The sequence below is a fragment of the Lissotriton helveticus genome, chromosome 2_1 (genome assembly GCF_964261635.1).
Source record: "Lissotriton helveticus chromosome 2_1, aLisHel1.1, whole genome shotgun sequence".
Classification (NCBI taxonomy): Eukaryota; Metazoa; Chordata; class Amphibia; order Caudata; family Salamandridae; genus Lissotriton; species Lissotriton helveticus.
This window is the reverse complement of record NC_136059.1, coordinates 2,132,340,151-2,132,357,887: the sequence shown is the minus strand read 5'-3', so window position 1 is coordinate 2,132,357,887 and position 17,737 is coordinate 2,132,340,151. Positions and strand designations below refer to the sequence as shown.

The window sequence follows — 17,737 nt, the reverse complement described above, 5'->3', positions numbered from 1 at the left end:
CCCCAGCTTCAGTCTGAAACATCCAGAAACACTGTAGACTACCAATTCGATCAGTTCCGGTAGCGCCCCAATGTAACCCGGTAGAGAAGAACTAGCCCTCCCCTCTTTGACTGATGGTTCTTGTTGCCTGTCCCTTCTGTTGTCATTTAACAGAACTATTTAGCCTGCTGAAAGGGGTTGTGTTCCGACCGCTGGTTGGTGGAGACATTTTGACTATATTCTGGACCTGCGTTGTCGCGTAATGCGTCATATGACGCGCCGCGTTAGCGCATCCGGAAGTCATCCGGGGCGCGCAGCGCGTAACGTAAGCATAACAAGTCATGTGACTTGTTAATAAAACTTTTCATTGGTTCATTTTACTTTTCTTATTCTAATGATGAAAGGCTTGGTCGTATGACCTAAAAATTACGCTTTTTATTACTTCCGAACATTATTTTTTCTTAAATATATGTTATAATGTTCCAGGCTAATGTACTTTCCCGGAAAATTTACAACTGTCCTGCAAGTAAAATATATTCTTTTTTCGAGAAAAAGAGCGTTTCTTCGTCCCATGACGGAGCCGTTGAGCAAAAGAGGGTCGACCTGCTGTCTTAGTCGCCGATACGCCTGAATATGAGATTCTTATCGATCACTTTATGTTGCAGGAATAGAAAACACAACAGCCCTTGACCATTTATCTTTACTGCGTTCCTTCGTATTATACCTTTTACCCTTCATGTAATTGGTCTGCTTTATTTCACTTGCCTTTTAATGATTCTAAAACAGTGACTATTATTAAAAACTTTACCAATGTATATACTACTACCATGTTTTCTTTTAAAAACCTTTATTGTGAAAATTTCATTATACAAATACGAGCCTATAACCACGTGGGCCGGCCACGGAGCAAACTGTAATCGTATATGATGAGTAGACATTTACACTGTAGAGGAACGTAACGGGCGGGCCATTAGGTTGCAAGAACTAAGGTGTCTAACAGTTACGGAATCGGTGGACGTACATTTTATAATTAAAATACGACAGGGCCAGTTACAATAAAATTATCTAGATATACATTTGCGGGCAAGTACCATGGGTGACGTTAATTCGAACTTTCAATAGTACAGTAATCAATAACACATCAGAACTTAATATCAATAGGGATGTCGAAATACTCAATCAATTCTCGTCCCCGCCCGCCATGTGCTTCAAAACTGCATACGTATCTCGTGATTTCAAGGTTCTGCAACCAGTACACAACAAGGAGTTACAAGTCCCATTTATTCCGGCGCCATTTTGGGCGAGGACGGGCAGGTCCAGGATATAGTCAAAATGTCTCTACCAACCATCGACTATGATGATGTTCATATGCTGTATTTATTAGAGTAACACTCATCTGTCCACATGAAATTAATTTGCCACAATCTAAACATGTCATTTTAATCTTTCCAAAGTTCTTCTAAATATTTGGGACCGTTTCCCTTGCCTCTGATGCTGTCAGTGCCACTTCTTTGATGAATGTACTAGCAGGTCAGGGGTTCTCCTCCAAATCTCTCTTTTATGCAGCACTATAATTAATTGGTGCCACCTCTCCATATGACGATGCATGGTATAGTTACCATAACTATATTTTTTTTCGGTTCCTCTGGAGAGTTCATCGTGGCAGATGAAGCATGTAACGTACCGGGCATTTACCTTTTTTTGCATGTACAGGAAAGGAAAAAAAAAATCGAGCGTCCGAGTTCTAAGGTGTCCCAGGGCCATTTTAGTGCACCAGGCCCAAATGCAAAGAACAGGCCGCCATTTTGAGAGTCCTGTTGCAGCCGCCTGTCGCTGTAGCATCAAGAGCAGCCGAAACTCAGCTGAATGGCAACTGAAACGGTAAAGGGGCGCCCCACTACAGCAGACGAGCCTCCACCTAGGAAGGCCCGTTCACGCCGCCTCCCCCCCCCCCCCTTCGGGCACCCCACGCCGTTATTCGGAGCAGTATTGTAGGATGGCCACACCAGTGCGGCAACTTGGTAGACATCACCTCGGTGGTAACCGAATCTCAACGCCTTGTGGTGTCTTCTATTCAGAAAACATTGTTATGCTGCCTTCGACCTATTCGCCGCAAGTGCGCACGCAACTCAGCTGCATAGCTTGCTAGACACCACCTCGGTGCCATCCGGATCTTGGAATCTCAGCGCCTTTTGGTGTCTTCTCTTCAGAAAATATTGTTGCGCTGCCTTTGGCCCCATTCGCACATCGGTCCGCTACTGACGCCATCTCACAGGCTAATGGGGCGCCCCACGCCGAGTTTCAGCATTGTAGGATGACCACACCAGTACAGCAACTTGCTAGACATCACCTCGGTGCCATCCGGATCTCGGCGCCCCACTGCAGATGAAGTGCCTCTCAACTATGAAACCACCACGGTGACATCCGGATCTTGGCGCGTTGTGCTGCCTTCGGCCTATTCGCACATCGGTCCGCTACTGACGCCATCTCACAGGCTAATGAGGCGCCCCACGCCGAGTTTCAGCATTGTAGGATGACCACACCAGTACAGCAACTTGCTAGACATCACCTCGGTGCCATCCGGATCTCAGCGCCCCACTGCAGATGAAGTGCCTCTCAACTATGAAACCACCACGATGACATCCGGATCTTGGCGCGCTGTGCTGCCTTCGGCCTATTCGCACATCGGTCCGCTACTGACGCCATCTCACAGACTAATGGGGCGCCCCACGCCGAGTTTCAGCATTGTAGGATGACCACACCAGTGCACCTTACTAGACACCACCTCGGTGCCATCCGGATCTTGGCATCTCAGCGCCTTGTGGTGTCTTCTATTCAGAAAATATTCTTGCGCTACCTTTGCCCCATTCACACATCGGTCCGCTACTGACGCCATCTCACAGGCTAATAGGGCGCCCCACGCCGAGTTTCAGCATTGTAGGATGACCACACCAGTACAGCAACTTGCTAGACATCACCTCGGTGCCATCCGGATCTTGGCATCTCAACGCCTAGTGGTATCTTCCATACAGAAAATATTGTTGCGCTGCCTTTGGCCCCATTCGCACATCGGTCCGCAACTGACACCATCTCACAGGCCAACAGGGCGCCCCACGCCGACTTTTACCATTGTAGGATGGCCACACCAGTACAGCAACTTGCTAGACATCACCTCGGTGCCATCCGGATCTTGGCATCTCAGCGCCTTGTGGTGTCAGTCAGAAAATATTGTTGCGCTGCCTTTGGCCCCATTCGCACATCAGTCCGCTACTGACACCATCTCACAGGCCAACAGGGCGCCCCACGCCGACTTTTACCATTGTAGGATGGCCACACCAGTGCCACAACTTGCTAGACACCACCTCGGTGCCATCCGGATCTTGGCATCTCAGCGCCTTGTGGTGTCTTCTATTCCGAAAATATTGTTGCGCTGCCTTTGGCCCCATTCGCACATCGGTCCGCTACTGCCGCCATCTCACAGGCCAACGGGGCGACCCACGCCGACTTTCAACATTGTAGGATGGCCACACCAGTGCGGCAACTTACTAGACACCACCTCGGTGCCATCCGGATCTTGGCGCGTTGTGCTGCCTTCGGCCTATTCGCACATCGGTCCGCTACTGACGCAAACTCACAGGCCAACGGGGCGCCCCACGCCGACTTTCAGCATTGTAGGATGGCCACACCAGTGCTGCAACTTGCTGGACACCACCTCGGTGCCATCCGGATCTTGGCGCGTTGTATTGCCTTCGGCCTATTCGCACATCGGTCCGCTACTGACGCCGCCTCACGTGCCAACGTATTATCTCCGCATTTTATACCCTATGCCGCATAACAGGTCATGTGACTTGTTTATAAAACTTTTCATTGGTTCATTTTACTTTTGGTTTCCTAATGATGGAAGGCTTGATCATATGACCTAAAAACAACACTTTTCATTGGATGAAAACTTTTTTTTTTTTCCAAACGATGAAAGCCCCACCTTGTTTCTGGATGTTTCAGACTGAAGCTGGCGTCAGCATGAGAGCACCACCATCTCGTAGCTCCGTCGTGGTCATTCCGCGAGCAATCATGGCAACCGCTCCCCACCAGAAGCCTACAGGAGTCGGGGGCCCCCAAAACTTTTGATGAATCCTCAAGGCGGAGGGGACGCTTTCGAGAATGGGGTCCAAGACCTAGCAGACAAGCGTCCGATTTCCAAGGTGTCCCAGGGCCATTTCAGTGGACCAGGCCCAAAAAGGAAACAGCCTGCCGCCATTTTGAGAGTCCTGTGACAGCCGCCTATCGCTGCACCGCAAGAGTGGGCGCAACTCAGCTGAATTGCGGCTTTTGACACAGTGGACCAAAAACGGACGGAATGGCAACTGAAACGGTAAAGGGGCGCCCCACTACAACAGATGACACTCCACCTGGAGAGGCCCGTTCACGCCGCCTCCCCCGGGGCGCCCCACGCCGTTATTCGGAGCAGCATTGTAGGATACCAAAACCAGTGCGGCAACTTACTGGACATCACCTTGGTGCCATCGTTCTGCTGCCTTGGAACTATTCGCACAACAGTTTGCTACTGATGACCCACCCCCGCGACGCCCCACGCCGGAAATCTGGACGTTGTGCTGCGTTGGGACTATTCGCACAGCCGACCGCTACTTCGTTGTTTTTCCCTAAAAATGTTTATATGTTATTACTGTTTTTGTTTTCTTGTATATATTTATAAGTTATTAAAGTTTTATAATCTTACTACTTTGTCGGAGTGCTATATATTTTTAATGTGACACATAATTGTAAAAACTTTGATGTACAAAGAGTCATCCCTGGAATCTTCCGCTTCAGGCTCGGTCCCCTCCCCAATCACAATACAGGATGGTTTTCAGATAATAGGAACGCGTCTGCTGTGACGGATCTCATCGAGTGTGGGCCTTGATCTACTATAACTCATTTGAAGAGGGGTGATTCTTTACAGCTGGGGCCATAAACTACATCTGCAGGGCTAGCTGATACCCTAGGACCGGCCTGGACAATCGGACACAGAGGAAAAGGAGTGTCAGAGGGTGCGGTAGTGAATAGGGCGAAAGGGAGGTGTCGGGCGGGCACAGGGTGTGATTCTCAGGGAAGAGCAGCGCAGATGGGGGGAGGTTTATTACCCATGCATAAGACAGAGAGCGGGGGTGACCACTGCCTGGGGGAGATGCTTGCGAGGGTGGGGAGCCATGCTAAGGATCGACAGCGTGCACAGAGTGGGTCTGGTCAACGCATCTAAAATGGCTGCCGTGCACGACAAAAGTGTGGCATTTGAAAAAAGACAAGATGGCGCAGACAATGTTTTTCAACACTTCCTGATTTCCTTCGAATCGAACGTTAACAGACGTTGGGGCATATTACCAAAGTTAAGCGATATTTATCCCTAACGATGCTTAGCAACGATTTTTTTACCGCTAAGCATCGTCAGAAATTATCGCAGATAAACCTTGCTATTATCAAGGTTTATCGCAAATACGATAAAAAACGACCGCAATGCATTAATATCGCTGAAAACTCAGCGATATTCATGCATTACCGAGCTAATGCTCTTAGCCATGTTATCCACCTCCCATTGGATAACATGGCTAAGAACTGCTCAGGGCAGGTGCTAGCTTTTGGAGATATTCGCGCTTATCGCGAATATTTCCAAAAGTTGATAATAGGAGATAGCGATGTTAGCGACTGTTTTCAGTCGCTAACATCTTGGCATGCCCACTTTGCATGTCATTAGTGATAAATATCACTCACATGCAAAGTGGGGCCCAAGATGGTCGCTATCTCCTACTATCCGTCGCTAACTGGTGTTAGCAACAGCTAGGTAATACAGATATAATTTTATCTCCGCGAAGCGGAGCGCTGTTACAGATATATATCTTGTTTTTGAACGTTAATTTCTCAAAATCCACTGAAGCACATATATTGAGACCTAGCAAAGGCACATCGAGCTACCAGTCCCTACAATTTTGCCAAGTTTCGTACAAATCCATTCAGCCGTTCGATTATTATTATTATTATTTTTTTTGCCCCGCGGGGCCCTTTTAAAACCTCCACATCAAACCTAAGAGGTCAAGGAGGATCTACTATGCCCCCTTATGGTCATTTGCCCCTTCGCTTTGGCCTCCTCTTGTCTCTCGATCCTACCGAGAGACAAGATGGCGGCCGCTACGGACTGTTTGCAATGTTTACAGACGCCGGAGAACCAATCAGCTTCGCAAACCTCCGTTACGCGAAGCGGAGCGCTGTTACAGATATATATCGTTTTTTGAACGTTAATTTCTCAAAATCCACTGGAGCACATATATTGAGACCTAGCAAAGGCACATCGGGCTACCAGTCCCTAATATTTTACCAAGTTTCGTGCAAATCCATTCAGCCGTTCGATTATTATTATTATTATTTTTTTTTGCCCCGCGGGACCCTTTTAAAACCTCCACATCAAACCTAGGGGGTCAGCGAGGATCTACTATGCCCCCTTATGGTCATTTGCCCCTTCGCTTTGGCCTCCTCTTGTCTCTCGATCCTACCGAGAGGCAAGATGGCGGCCGCTACGGACTGTTTGGAATGTTCACAGACGCCGGAGAACCAATCAGCTTCGCTTCACAAAGCTCCGTACCGCGAAAAGTCCGCGAACCGGAGCGCTGCCCGGTCCGCTGTTACAGATATATATCTTTTTTTGAACGTTAATTTCTCAAAATCCACTGGAGCACATATATTGAGACCTAGCAAAGGCACATCGGGCTACCAGTCCCTACAATTTTGCCAAGTTTCGTGCAAATCCATTCAGCCGTTCGGGCTAAAAGTGAGGCCAACCGCCCTATGGAAAACTCAATGTTAAAAACACGTTTTGGGACCCCCCTTTTTTCTCGGCCCCCACTGGACGAACCCCCCCCAAATTTTCAAGGGCTGCTCAGAAACAAAATGTGCCATTTTCCTGAAAATTTCAGCCAATTCCGTCCACAAACGCCAAAGTTATTAGACATAGAATTTTCAAAAAACCCATAGAGAAAAAATCCTAACTATATATACCTACTATATATATATAGATTACCTACTGGCGGTCGCCAGTAGGTATATATAGTTAGGATTTTTTCTCTATGGGATTTTTGAAAATTCTATGTCTAATAACTTTGGCGTTTGTGGACGGAATTGGCTGAAATTTTCAGGAAAATGGCACATTTTGTTTCTGAGCAGCCCTTGAAAATTTGGGGGGGGTTCGTCAAGGGGGGGCCGAGAAAAAAGGGGGGTCCCAAAACGTGTTTTTAACATTGAGTTTTCCATAGGGCGGTTGGCCTCACTTTTAGCCCGAACGGCTGAATGGATTTGCACGAAACTTGGCAAAATTGTAGGGACTGGTAGCCCGATGTGCCTTTTGTAGGTCTCAATATATGTGCTCCAGTGGATTTTGAGAAATTAACGTTTAAAAAAAGATATATATCTGTAACAGCGGACCGGTTAGCGCTCCGCTACGCGTACTTTTCGCGCAACGGAGCTTTGTGAAGCGAAGCTGATTGGTTCTCCGGCGTCTGTCAACATTCCAAACAGTCCGTAGCGGCCGCCATCTTGTCTCTCGGTAGGATCGAGAGACAAGAGGAGGTCAAAACAAAGGGGGAAATAACTATAAGGGGGCATAGTAGATCCTCGCTGACCCCCTAGGTTTGATGTGGAGGTTTTAAAAGGGCCCCGCGGGGCAAAAAAAAATAATAATAATAATAATCGAACGGCTGAATGGATTTGCACGAAACTTGGCAAAATTGTAGGGACTGGTAGCCCGATGTGCCTTTGCTAGGTCTCAATATATGTGCTTCAGTGGATTTTGAGAAATTAACGTTCAAAAAAAGATATATATCTGTAACAGCGCACCGCTTCGCGTACTTTTCGCGTTACGGAGCTTTGCGAAGCGAAGCTGATTGGCTCTCCGGTGTCTGTAAACATTCCAAACAGTACGTAGCGGCCGCCATCTTGTCTCTCGGTAGGATCGAGAGACAAGAGGAGGCCAAAGCGAAGGGGCAAATGACCATAAGGGGGCATAGTAGATCCTCCCTGACCTCTTAGGTTTGATGTACCATTTTGCCAAGTTTGGTGTAATTCCGTTCAGCCATTCAGGCTGTAGACGTATCTAAATGTCAATAATCGAACGGCTGAATGGATTTGCACGAAACTTGGCAAAATATTAGGGACTGGTAGCCCGATGTGCCTTTGCTATGTCTCAATATATGTGCTTCAGTGCATTTTGAGAAATTAACGTTCAAAAACAAGATATATATCTGTAACAGCGCTCCGCTTCGCGGAGATAAAATTATATGTGTATTACCTAGCTGTTGCTAACACCAGTTAGCGACGGCTAGTAGGAGATAGCGACCATCTTGGGTCCCACTTTGCATGTGAGTGATATTTATCACTAATGACATGCAAAGTGGGCATGCCAAGATGTTAGCGACTGGAAACAGTCGCTAACATCGCTATCTCCTATTATCAACTTTTGGAAATATTCGAGATAAGCGCGAATATCTCCAAAAAGTAACAGCTGCCCTGAGCAGTTCTTAGCCATGTTATCCAATGGGAGGTGGATAACATGGCTAAGAGCATTAGCTCGGTAATGCATGAATATCGCGGAGTTTTCAGCGACATTAATGCATTGCGCTCGTTTTTTATCGTATTTGCGATAAACCTTGATAATAGCAAGGTTTATCTGCGATAATTTCTGACGGTAAAAAAATCTTTGCAATGCATCGTTAGGGATAAATATCGCTTAACTTTGGTAATATGCCCCAACGTCTGTTAACGTTCGATTCGAAGGAAATCAGGAATTGTTGAAAAACATTGTGTGCGCCATCTTGTCTTTTTTCAAATGCCACACTTTTGTCGTGCACGGCAGCCATTTTAGATGCCTTGACCAGATCCACTCTGTGAACGCTGTCGATCCTTAGCATGGCTCCCCACCCTCGCAAGCATCTCCCCCAGGCAGTGGTCACCCCCGCTCTCTGTTTTATGCATGGGTAATAAACCTCCCCCCATCTGCGCTGTTCTTCCCTGAGAATCACACCCTGTGCCCGCCCGACACCTCCCTTTCGCCCTATTCACTACCGCACCCTCTGACACTCCTTTTCCTCTGTGTCCGATTGTCCAGGCTGGTCCTAGGGTATCAGCTAGCCCTGCAGATGTAGTTTATGGCCACAGCTGTAAAGAATCACCCCTCTTCAAAGGAGTTATAGTAGATCAAGGCCCACACTCGATGAGATCCGTCACAGCAGAAGCGTTGCTATTATCTGAAAACCATCCTGTATTGTGATTGGGGAGGGGACCGAGCCTGAAGCGGAAGATTCCAGGGATGACTCTTTGTACATCAAAGTTTTTACAATTATGTGTCACATTAAAAATATATAGCACTCCGACAAAGTAGTAAGATTATAAAACTTTAATAATTTATAAATATATACAAGAAAACAAAAATAGTAATAACATATAAACATTTTTAGAGAAAAACAACGAAGTAGCGGTCGGCTGTGCGAATAGTCCCAACGCAGCACAACGTCCAGATTTCCGGCGTGGGGCGTCGCGGGGGGTGGGTGATCAGTAGCAAACTGTTGTGCGAATAGTTCCAAGGCAGCAGAACGCGCCGAAATCAAGATGACACAAAAGTGATGTCTAGTAAGTTGCCACCCAGCAAATAACGGCGTGGGGCGTCGCGGGGGGTGGGTCATCAGTAGCAAACTGTTGTGCGAATAGTTCCAAGGCAGCAGAACGATGGCACCAAGGTGATGTCCAGTAAGTTGCCGCACTGGTTTTGGTATCCTACAATGCTGCTCCGAATAACGGCGTGGAGCGCCCCGGGGGAGGCGGCGTGAACGGGCCTCTCCAGGTGGAGTCTCGTCTGTTGTAGTGGGGCGCCCCTTTACCGTTTCAGTTGCCATTCCGTCCGCTTTTGGTCCACTGTGTCAAAATCCGCCATTCAGCTGAGTTGCGCCCACTCTTGCGGTGCAGCGATAGGCGGCTGCCACAGGACTCTCAAAATGGCGGCAGGCTGTTTCCTTTTTGGGCCTGGTCCACTGAAATGGCCCTGGGACACCTTGGAAATCGGACGCTTGTCTGCTAGGTCTTGGACCCCATTCTCGAAAGCGTCCCCTCCGCCTTGAGAATTCATCAAAAGTTTTGGGGTCCCCGACTCCTGCAGGCTTCTGGTGGGGAGCGGCTGCCATGATTGCTCGCGGAATGACCACGACGGAGCTACGAGATGGTGGTGCTCTCATGGTGACGCCAGCTTCAGTCTGAAACATCCAGAAACAAGGTGGGGCTTTCATCGTTTGGGGGGGAAAAAAAGTTTTCATCCAATGAAAAGTGTTGTTTTTAGGTCATATGATCAAGCCTTCCATCATTAGGAAACCAAAAGTAAAATGAACCAATGAAAAGTTTTATAAACAAGTCACATGACCTGTTATGCGGCATAGGGTATAAAATGCGGAGAAAATACGTTGGCACGTGAGGCGGCGTCAGTAGCGGACCGATGTGCGAATAGGCCGAAGGCAATACAACGCGCCAAGATCCGGATGGCATCGAGGTGGTGTCATAGTTGAGAGTTCTGAGCAGCGGTTGTAACACTGTCTGAAGCTTATTTGCAGCTGCTGCAGCTTAACTACGCGCCAAGATCCGGATGGCACCGAGGTGGTGTGTAGGAAGTTGCCGCACTGGTGTGGCCATCCTACAATGCTGAAAGTCGGCGTGGGGCGCCCCGTTGGCCTGTGAGTTTGCGTCAGTAGCGGACCGATGTGCGAATAGGCCGAAGGCAGCACAACGCGCCAAGATCCGGATGGCACCGAGGTGGTGTCTAGTAAGTTGTCGCACTTCTGTGGCCATCCTACAATGTTGAAAGTCGGCGTGGGGCGCCCCGTTGGCCTGTGAGATGGTGTCAGTAGCGGACTGATGTGTGAATGGGGCCAAAGGCAGCGCAACAATATTTTCTACTATATTTCCGGTGTAGAAGAGACCACAAGGCGCTGAGATGCCAAGATCCGGATGGCACCGAGGTGGTGTCTTGCAAGTTGTGGTACTGGTGTGGCCATCCTACAATGCTGAAAGTCGGCGTGGGGCGCCCTGTTGGCCTGTGAGATGGCGTCAGTAGCGGACCGATGTGCGAATAGGCCGAAGGCAGCACAACAATATTTTCTGACTGACACCACAAGGCGCTGAGATGCCAAGATCCGGATGGCACCGAGGTGATGTCTAAGTTGCGGACTGATGTGCGAATGGGGCCAAAGGCAGCGTAACAATATTTTTTGTATGCAAGATACCACTAGGCGTTGAGATGCCAAGATTCGGATGGCACTGAGGTGATGTCTAGCAAGTTGGTGTGGTCATCCTACAATGCTGAAACTCGGCGTGGGTCACCCCATTAGCCTGTGAGATGGCGTCAGTAGCGGACCGATGTGCGAATAGGCCGAAGGCAGCACAACGCGCCAAGATCCGGATGTCACCGTGGTGGTTTCATAGTTGAGAGGCACTTCATCTGCAGTGGGGCGCCGAGATCCGGATGGCACCGAGGTGATGTCTAGCAAGTTGCTGTACTGGTGTGGTCATCCTACAATGCTGAAACTCGGCGTGGGTCGCCCCATTAGCCTGTGAGATGGCGTCAGTAGCGGACCGATGTGCGAATAGGCCGAAGGCAGCACAACGCGCCAAGATCCGGATGTCACCGTGGTGGTTTCATAGTTGAGAGGCACTTCATCTGCAGTGGGGCGCCGAGATCCGGATGGCACCGAGGTGATGTCTAGCAAGTTGCTGTACTGGTGTGGTCATCCTACAATGCTGAAACTCGGCGTGGGTCGCCCCATTAGCCTGTGAGATGGCGTCAGTAGCGGACCGATGTGCGAATAGGCCGAAGGCAGCACAACGCGCCAAGATCCGGATGTCACCGTGGTGGTTTCATAGTTGAGAGGCACTTCATCTGCAGTGGGGCGCCGAGATCCGGATGGCACCGAGGTGATGTCTAGCAAGTTGCTGTACTTGTGTGGTCATCCTACAATGCTGAAACTCGGCGTGGGTCGCCCCATTAGCCTGTGAGATAGCAGTTCTTTGGATTTGGGCCTGGCTCGTCTGCTGTAGTGGGGCGCCCCTTTACCGTTTCAGTTGCCATTCAGCTGAGTTTCGGCTGCTCTTGATGCTACAGCGACAGGCGGCTGCAACAGGACTCTCAAAATGGCGGCCTGTTCTTTGGATTTGGGCCTGGTCCACTAAAATGGCCCTGGGACACCTTAGAACTCGGACGCTCGATTTTTTTTTCCTTTCCTGTACATGCAAAAAAAGGTAAATGCCCGGTACGTTACACGCTTCATCTGCCACGATGAACTCTCTAGAGGAACCGAAAAAAAATATAGTTGTGGTAACTATACCATGCATCGTCATATGGAGAGGTGGCACCAATTAATTATAGTGCTGCATAAAAGAGAGATTTGGAGGAGAACCCCTGACCTGCTAGTACATTCATCAAAGAAGTGGCACTGAGAGCTTCAGAGGCAAGGGAAACGGTCCCAAATATTTAGAAGAACTTTGGAAAGATTAAAATGACATGTTTAGATTGTGGCAAATTTATTTCATGTGGACATCTGAGTGTTACTCTAATAAATACAGCATATGAACATCATCATAGTCGATGGTTGGTAGAGACATTTTGACTATATCCTGGACCTGCCCGTCCTCGCCCAAAATGGCGCCGGAATAAATGGGACTCGTAACTCCTTGTTGTGTACTGGTTGCAGAACCTTGAAATCACGAGATACGTATGCAGTTTTGAAGCATATGGCGGGCGGGGACGAGAATTGATTGAATATTTCGACATCCCTATTGATATTAAGTTCTGATGTGTTATTGATTACTGTACTGTTGAAAGTTCGAATTAACGTCACCCATGGTACTTGCCCGCAAATGTATATCTAGATAATTTTATTGTAACTGGCCCTGTCGTATTTTAATTATAAAATGTACGTCCACCGATTCCGTAACTGTTAGACACCTTAGTTCTTGCAACCTAATGGCCCGCCCGTTATGTTCCTCTACAGTGTAAATGTCTATTTATCATATACGATTACAGTTTGCTCCGTGGCAGGCCCACGTGGTTATAGGCTCGTATTTTTATAATGAAATTTTCACAATAAAGGTTTTTAAAAGAAAACATGGTAGTAGTATATACATTGGTAAAGTTTTTAATAATAGTGACTGTTTTAGAATCATTAAAAGGCAAGTGAAATAAAGCAGACCAATTACATGAAGGGTAAAAGGTATAATACGAAGGAACGCAGTAAAGATAAATGGTCAAGGGCTGTTGTGTTTTCTATTCCTGCAACATAAAGTGATCGATAAGAATCTCATATTCAGGCGTATCGGCGACTAAGACAGCAGGTCGACCCTCTTTTGCTCAACGGCTCCGTCATGGGACGAAGAAACGCTCTTTTTCTCGAAAAAAGAATATATTTTACTTGCAGGACAGTTGTAAAATTTCCGGGAAAGTACATTAGCCTGGAACATTATAACATATATTTAAGAAAAAATAATGTTCGGAAGTAATGAAAAGCGTAATTTTTAGGTCATATGACCAAGCCTTTCATCATTACAATAAGAAAAGTAAAATGAACCAATGAAAAGTTTTATTAACAAGTCACATGACTTGTTATGCTTACGTTACGCGCTGCGCGCCCCGGATGACTTCCGGATGCGCTAACGCGGCGCGTCATATGACGCATTACGCGACAACGCAGGTACAGAATATAGTCAAAATGTCTCCACCAACCAGCGGTCGGAACACAACCCCTTTCAGCAGGCTAAATAGTTCTGTTAAATGACAACAGAAGGGACAGGCAACAAGAACTATTAGTCAAAGAGGGGAGGGCTAGTTCTTCTCTACCGGGTTACATTGGGGCGCTATCGGAACTGATCGAATTGGTAGTCTACAGTGTTTCTGGATGTTTCAGACCGAAGCTGGGGTTAGCATGAGAGCAGCACCATTTCGTAGCTCCGTCGTGGTCATTCCGCAACCAATCATGGCAGCCGTTCTTTATCGTTATTTTGGGCGGGGTGGGTGGCGGAGCAGAGCTGTTTTGCAGCCATCATTGTGTGGAGTTCAGTTCATCTCACTAGTTTTGTATTTGTCATGAGGGGTTGTTCCTAATGTTTCTATTTTAGCGAGGTCAAAAAGAGATCCCATTAGTGGCCTACTGATTTTGCTCGATTCCTTTTCTTTTTTTTTACACGATTTTTCGTTATCTGCAAAGACTAAACAGAGTATTGCGACTCTGTGTTTGTTTGTAAATAGAGAATGAACCAAAGAGAACTAATTCTAAAACAGTAAATACTTGGATAACAATGAATCAAATGGAGAGAGAAGCAGGCACGACGGATTACAATGGGGGCAAAGACCTGCGTTAACTACCTTTCACTATCTGCAAAGAGAGAGTACTCCTAATAGAAATGAGGGGGGGGGGCACCATTCAAAGCAGATCAGTGTGCATAAACACGAAAATGTTTTCACTTACCACGTACTTGACATTCGACAGCTTATGATATTTGCTATTAAAAAACCATTGAAATTCACTGAAAAAACCATAGGTTATAGACCATATATAGTTAGGAATTAGCATTTACAAAACCTTGAAAATTCACTGAAAAAACCATAGGTTATAGACCATATATAGTTAGGAATTAGCATTTAAAAAACCTTATTTTACTCACACAAAACCATTGAAATTCCATATATAGTTAGTTGCACTAACTATATATTGCGCACCCGCAATCCACTGCTGATGATGTCACATATTACATCATTCATGACATGGTCAGTGACATCACTGATGACATCACTGATGACATCTCAAATGACATCACTGATGACATCACTGATGACATCTCAAATGACATCACTGATAACATCTCAAATGACATCCCTGATGACATCACTGATGACATCTCAAATGACATCACTGATGACATCTCATTTGACATCAATGGTCACATCACTGATGATATCATTCATGTGACAATACAATGCATCTCCTCACACTTTAATATAACCTCTGTTACACCCAGTGTTAAATACAGAATATAATTTTTTAAACCATTGACACACCAATACTAGTTACTACATACGCACTCACTGATTCCTTCGTCTACACACACATTCACTCATTCACCCATACAATCATTCATACATACAATCACTCATCTTTACAACACTATCATATGCACTCATACACCTATACAGACACTCACACTCTGCCACTGATCCATGGAGTTAATCACACACCTAGTCAGTCCTGTAAAGAATCAATCACACTTCCATTTTCTAATCTATACAGTTAAACATAGAGTACCTTACATTTTCAAACATATACTAACACATACTTACTCTCTTATACAATCATTGATACAAGAACACATTGATCTGCACAGAGTCAGACATCTCCCAGCCAGCCACACACACACTCAGTCTCCCATACAAATACTTGGACAATCAATCAATAACCCATATAGTTACTCATATAGCTACTGATCAACACATGCAGCACTTTACAGAACAACAGACATAATGATGCACAAACTAAGACAGTTTAGTCACTAACCCATGCACTCAGTGAGACACATTTAATCACTTACTCATTCATAAAGTCAGTCACGCACCTACTAAATCTTTTATTTAGGCACTTCTACATCTACTCATTTTTCAATATGTAAAACATATTTAAACTTTACAGAAACACACAGTCAATGGATGATGTCATCAGTGATGTCATCAGTGATGTCATTTGAGATGTCATCAGTGATGTCATCAGTGATGTCACTGACCATGTCATGAATGATGTAATATGTGACATCATCAGCAGTGGATTGCGGGTGCGCAATATATAGTTAGTGCAACTAACTATATATGGAATTTCAATGGTTTTGTGTGAGTAAAATAAGGTTTTTTAAATGCTAATTCCTAACTATATATGGTCTATAACCTATGGTTTTTTCAGTGAATATATATATATATATATATATAGATATATATATTATTTAAACATCTTACCATAAATCTCTTTTATTCATATCATATGGACAAAAACTGTTTAAATTGCAACTGTAATAATGTTCCGTAACCGGTCTTTCACTTTAGCTGTGTGCTATGGCAGCAGGCTCTGTAACCTCACAACTAAACTGTAAAAAATGATTATAGTTGAGCAGCTATGTCATTTTCTTATTACACGTGACTAGAGACGTCACAACTCAACTGTAATAAGGACATTAGAGACAGGTTTTTATACTGGGATAGTAAGCTTCAATATATTATAATGTAATAACTGAATGAATGATATGCCCCAGAGTTGGCTCTTGTATTACATACTGCAGATTAAAACCTAACTGGCAGGACTTGAACCTATAAACCTAAAACTGTCCTGCACTTCCATCTGCTGTGTATCAGCCACCTAAGGAATAGAGTATTTTTCATCAATGCTTCTAAACGTCCAGTCAGTTTAGCACCAGAAAACCTTCAATCTTTTAGAATTGCTTTTAGATACAAAAACAGTATTTAAGGCTCGATTTTCGGATCTACAGGTGCCACGCAGCCAGATATGCAGTTATTGCTCCAATTCTGTTAAGCATTAAGTAATAAATTACTTTTTAAAATGAGGTATAAAACACACAAAAACAATATATGCCACACAACATACCTTAATGCTTTTAGTCCGAAATAAATAAAAAGTTCCTTTCCCAAAGTGTCTACTCCACTGTAAATGCAACCGCAGAGTAACCTGAGAGAATCGTGCAGACTCTGGCCAGGTTGTTGAGCTTTCTAAAAAATGAAAAATAAATTGTTGGATATTATTTTGGCACATATCCTAGCACGGACACATCTCCACGTAGAACCTGCTAGCTATTGAGAACAAGAACGAGCCATTGGGTTGCTTTAGATTCCTGGTTACCTTTAATAACAAACAGTTCAGTAGATATGATATCAGGTTCAAAATTTAGTTACATTTCTAAATCCCATTATAATTAAGCGAACATCTGTGCCCACGCATATTAAGTTATTGATCTGTTAAACCTTTTAAAGAGCTAGCCTACATGTGTTGTTTAGTGGTTCATAATGAGTTGAAAGTCACATGAATTAAGACAAAAAGAATGGCATACTGAAATATCAAACGTGAACCTTATCAGGCACAATGAAACATCAGAAGCTGTACATGTATTTGTTACTTAACTGTTGTTTTATGGAGTCAATGGATCAACTTTAGGACTCAAATTCACCAGCCCTGTCAATGAAGAGTCAGATTTTTGTTACTGACCTGGTAAGAAGTTCACTTGGGTCCCTTTGTTAGATCGACCCAAGCTCATATCAACACAAAATCAATAGAACAAGCTAGGAGAATAAAAACAATATAGGAGACACAAAAAAGAAGAGATAGGGTGCAAAGATATGCCACAAATAGTCCATTTTTGCTAATTAGTTTTATAATGCACCTTCCATAGGAACAATCTCCTTTGTTTAATTAGGCATAGAGTGGATACTAGCCTTGTTTGCAAGGTCAGTGATCCGATTATCGCTCTCATGTCACTCATCGGCATGTTGCAGTGCAGCAGCTGCAAACAGTATAACCTTAATGAGGGGGTTGCCTCAGGAACTTCTGTATGGTTCAGATCTATTTTGAAGAGTGAATGAGGAACGTAGAAGGATCACAACCACAAAGTGACTTCCCGTTGGTCTGAAGTCAAAGGC

General features: G+C 45.4%; 1 protein-coding gene across 1 annotated transcript in view; it reads right to left on the bottom strand.

Moving 5' to 3' along the window:
• The window catches only part of NEIL3 (nei like DNA glycosylase 3), a 243,898-nt gene that overhangs the window by 184,980 nt on the left and 41,181 nt on the right, over nucleotides 1-17,737 (bottom strand). Inside the window, exon 3 of the mRNA XM_078677091.1 lies at nucleotides 16,692-16,813. Coding sequence (XP_078533217.1) covers nucleotides 16,692-16,813 — 122 coding nt within the window. The remainder of the gene's footprint in view (nucleotides 1-16,691; nucleotides 16,814-17,737) is intronic.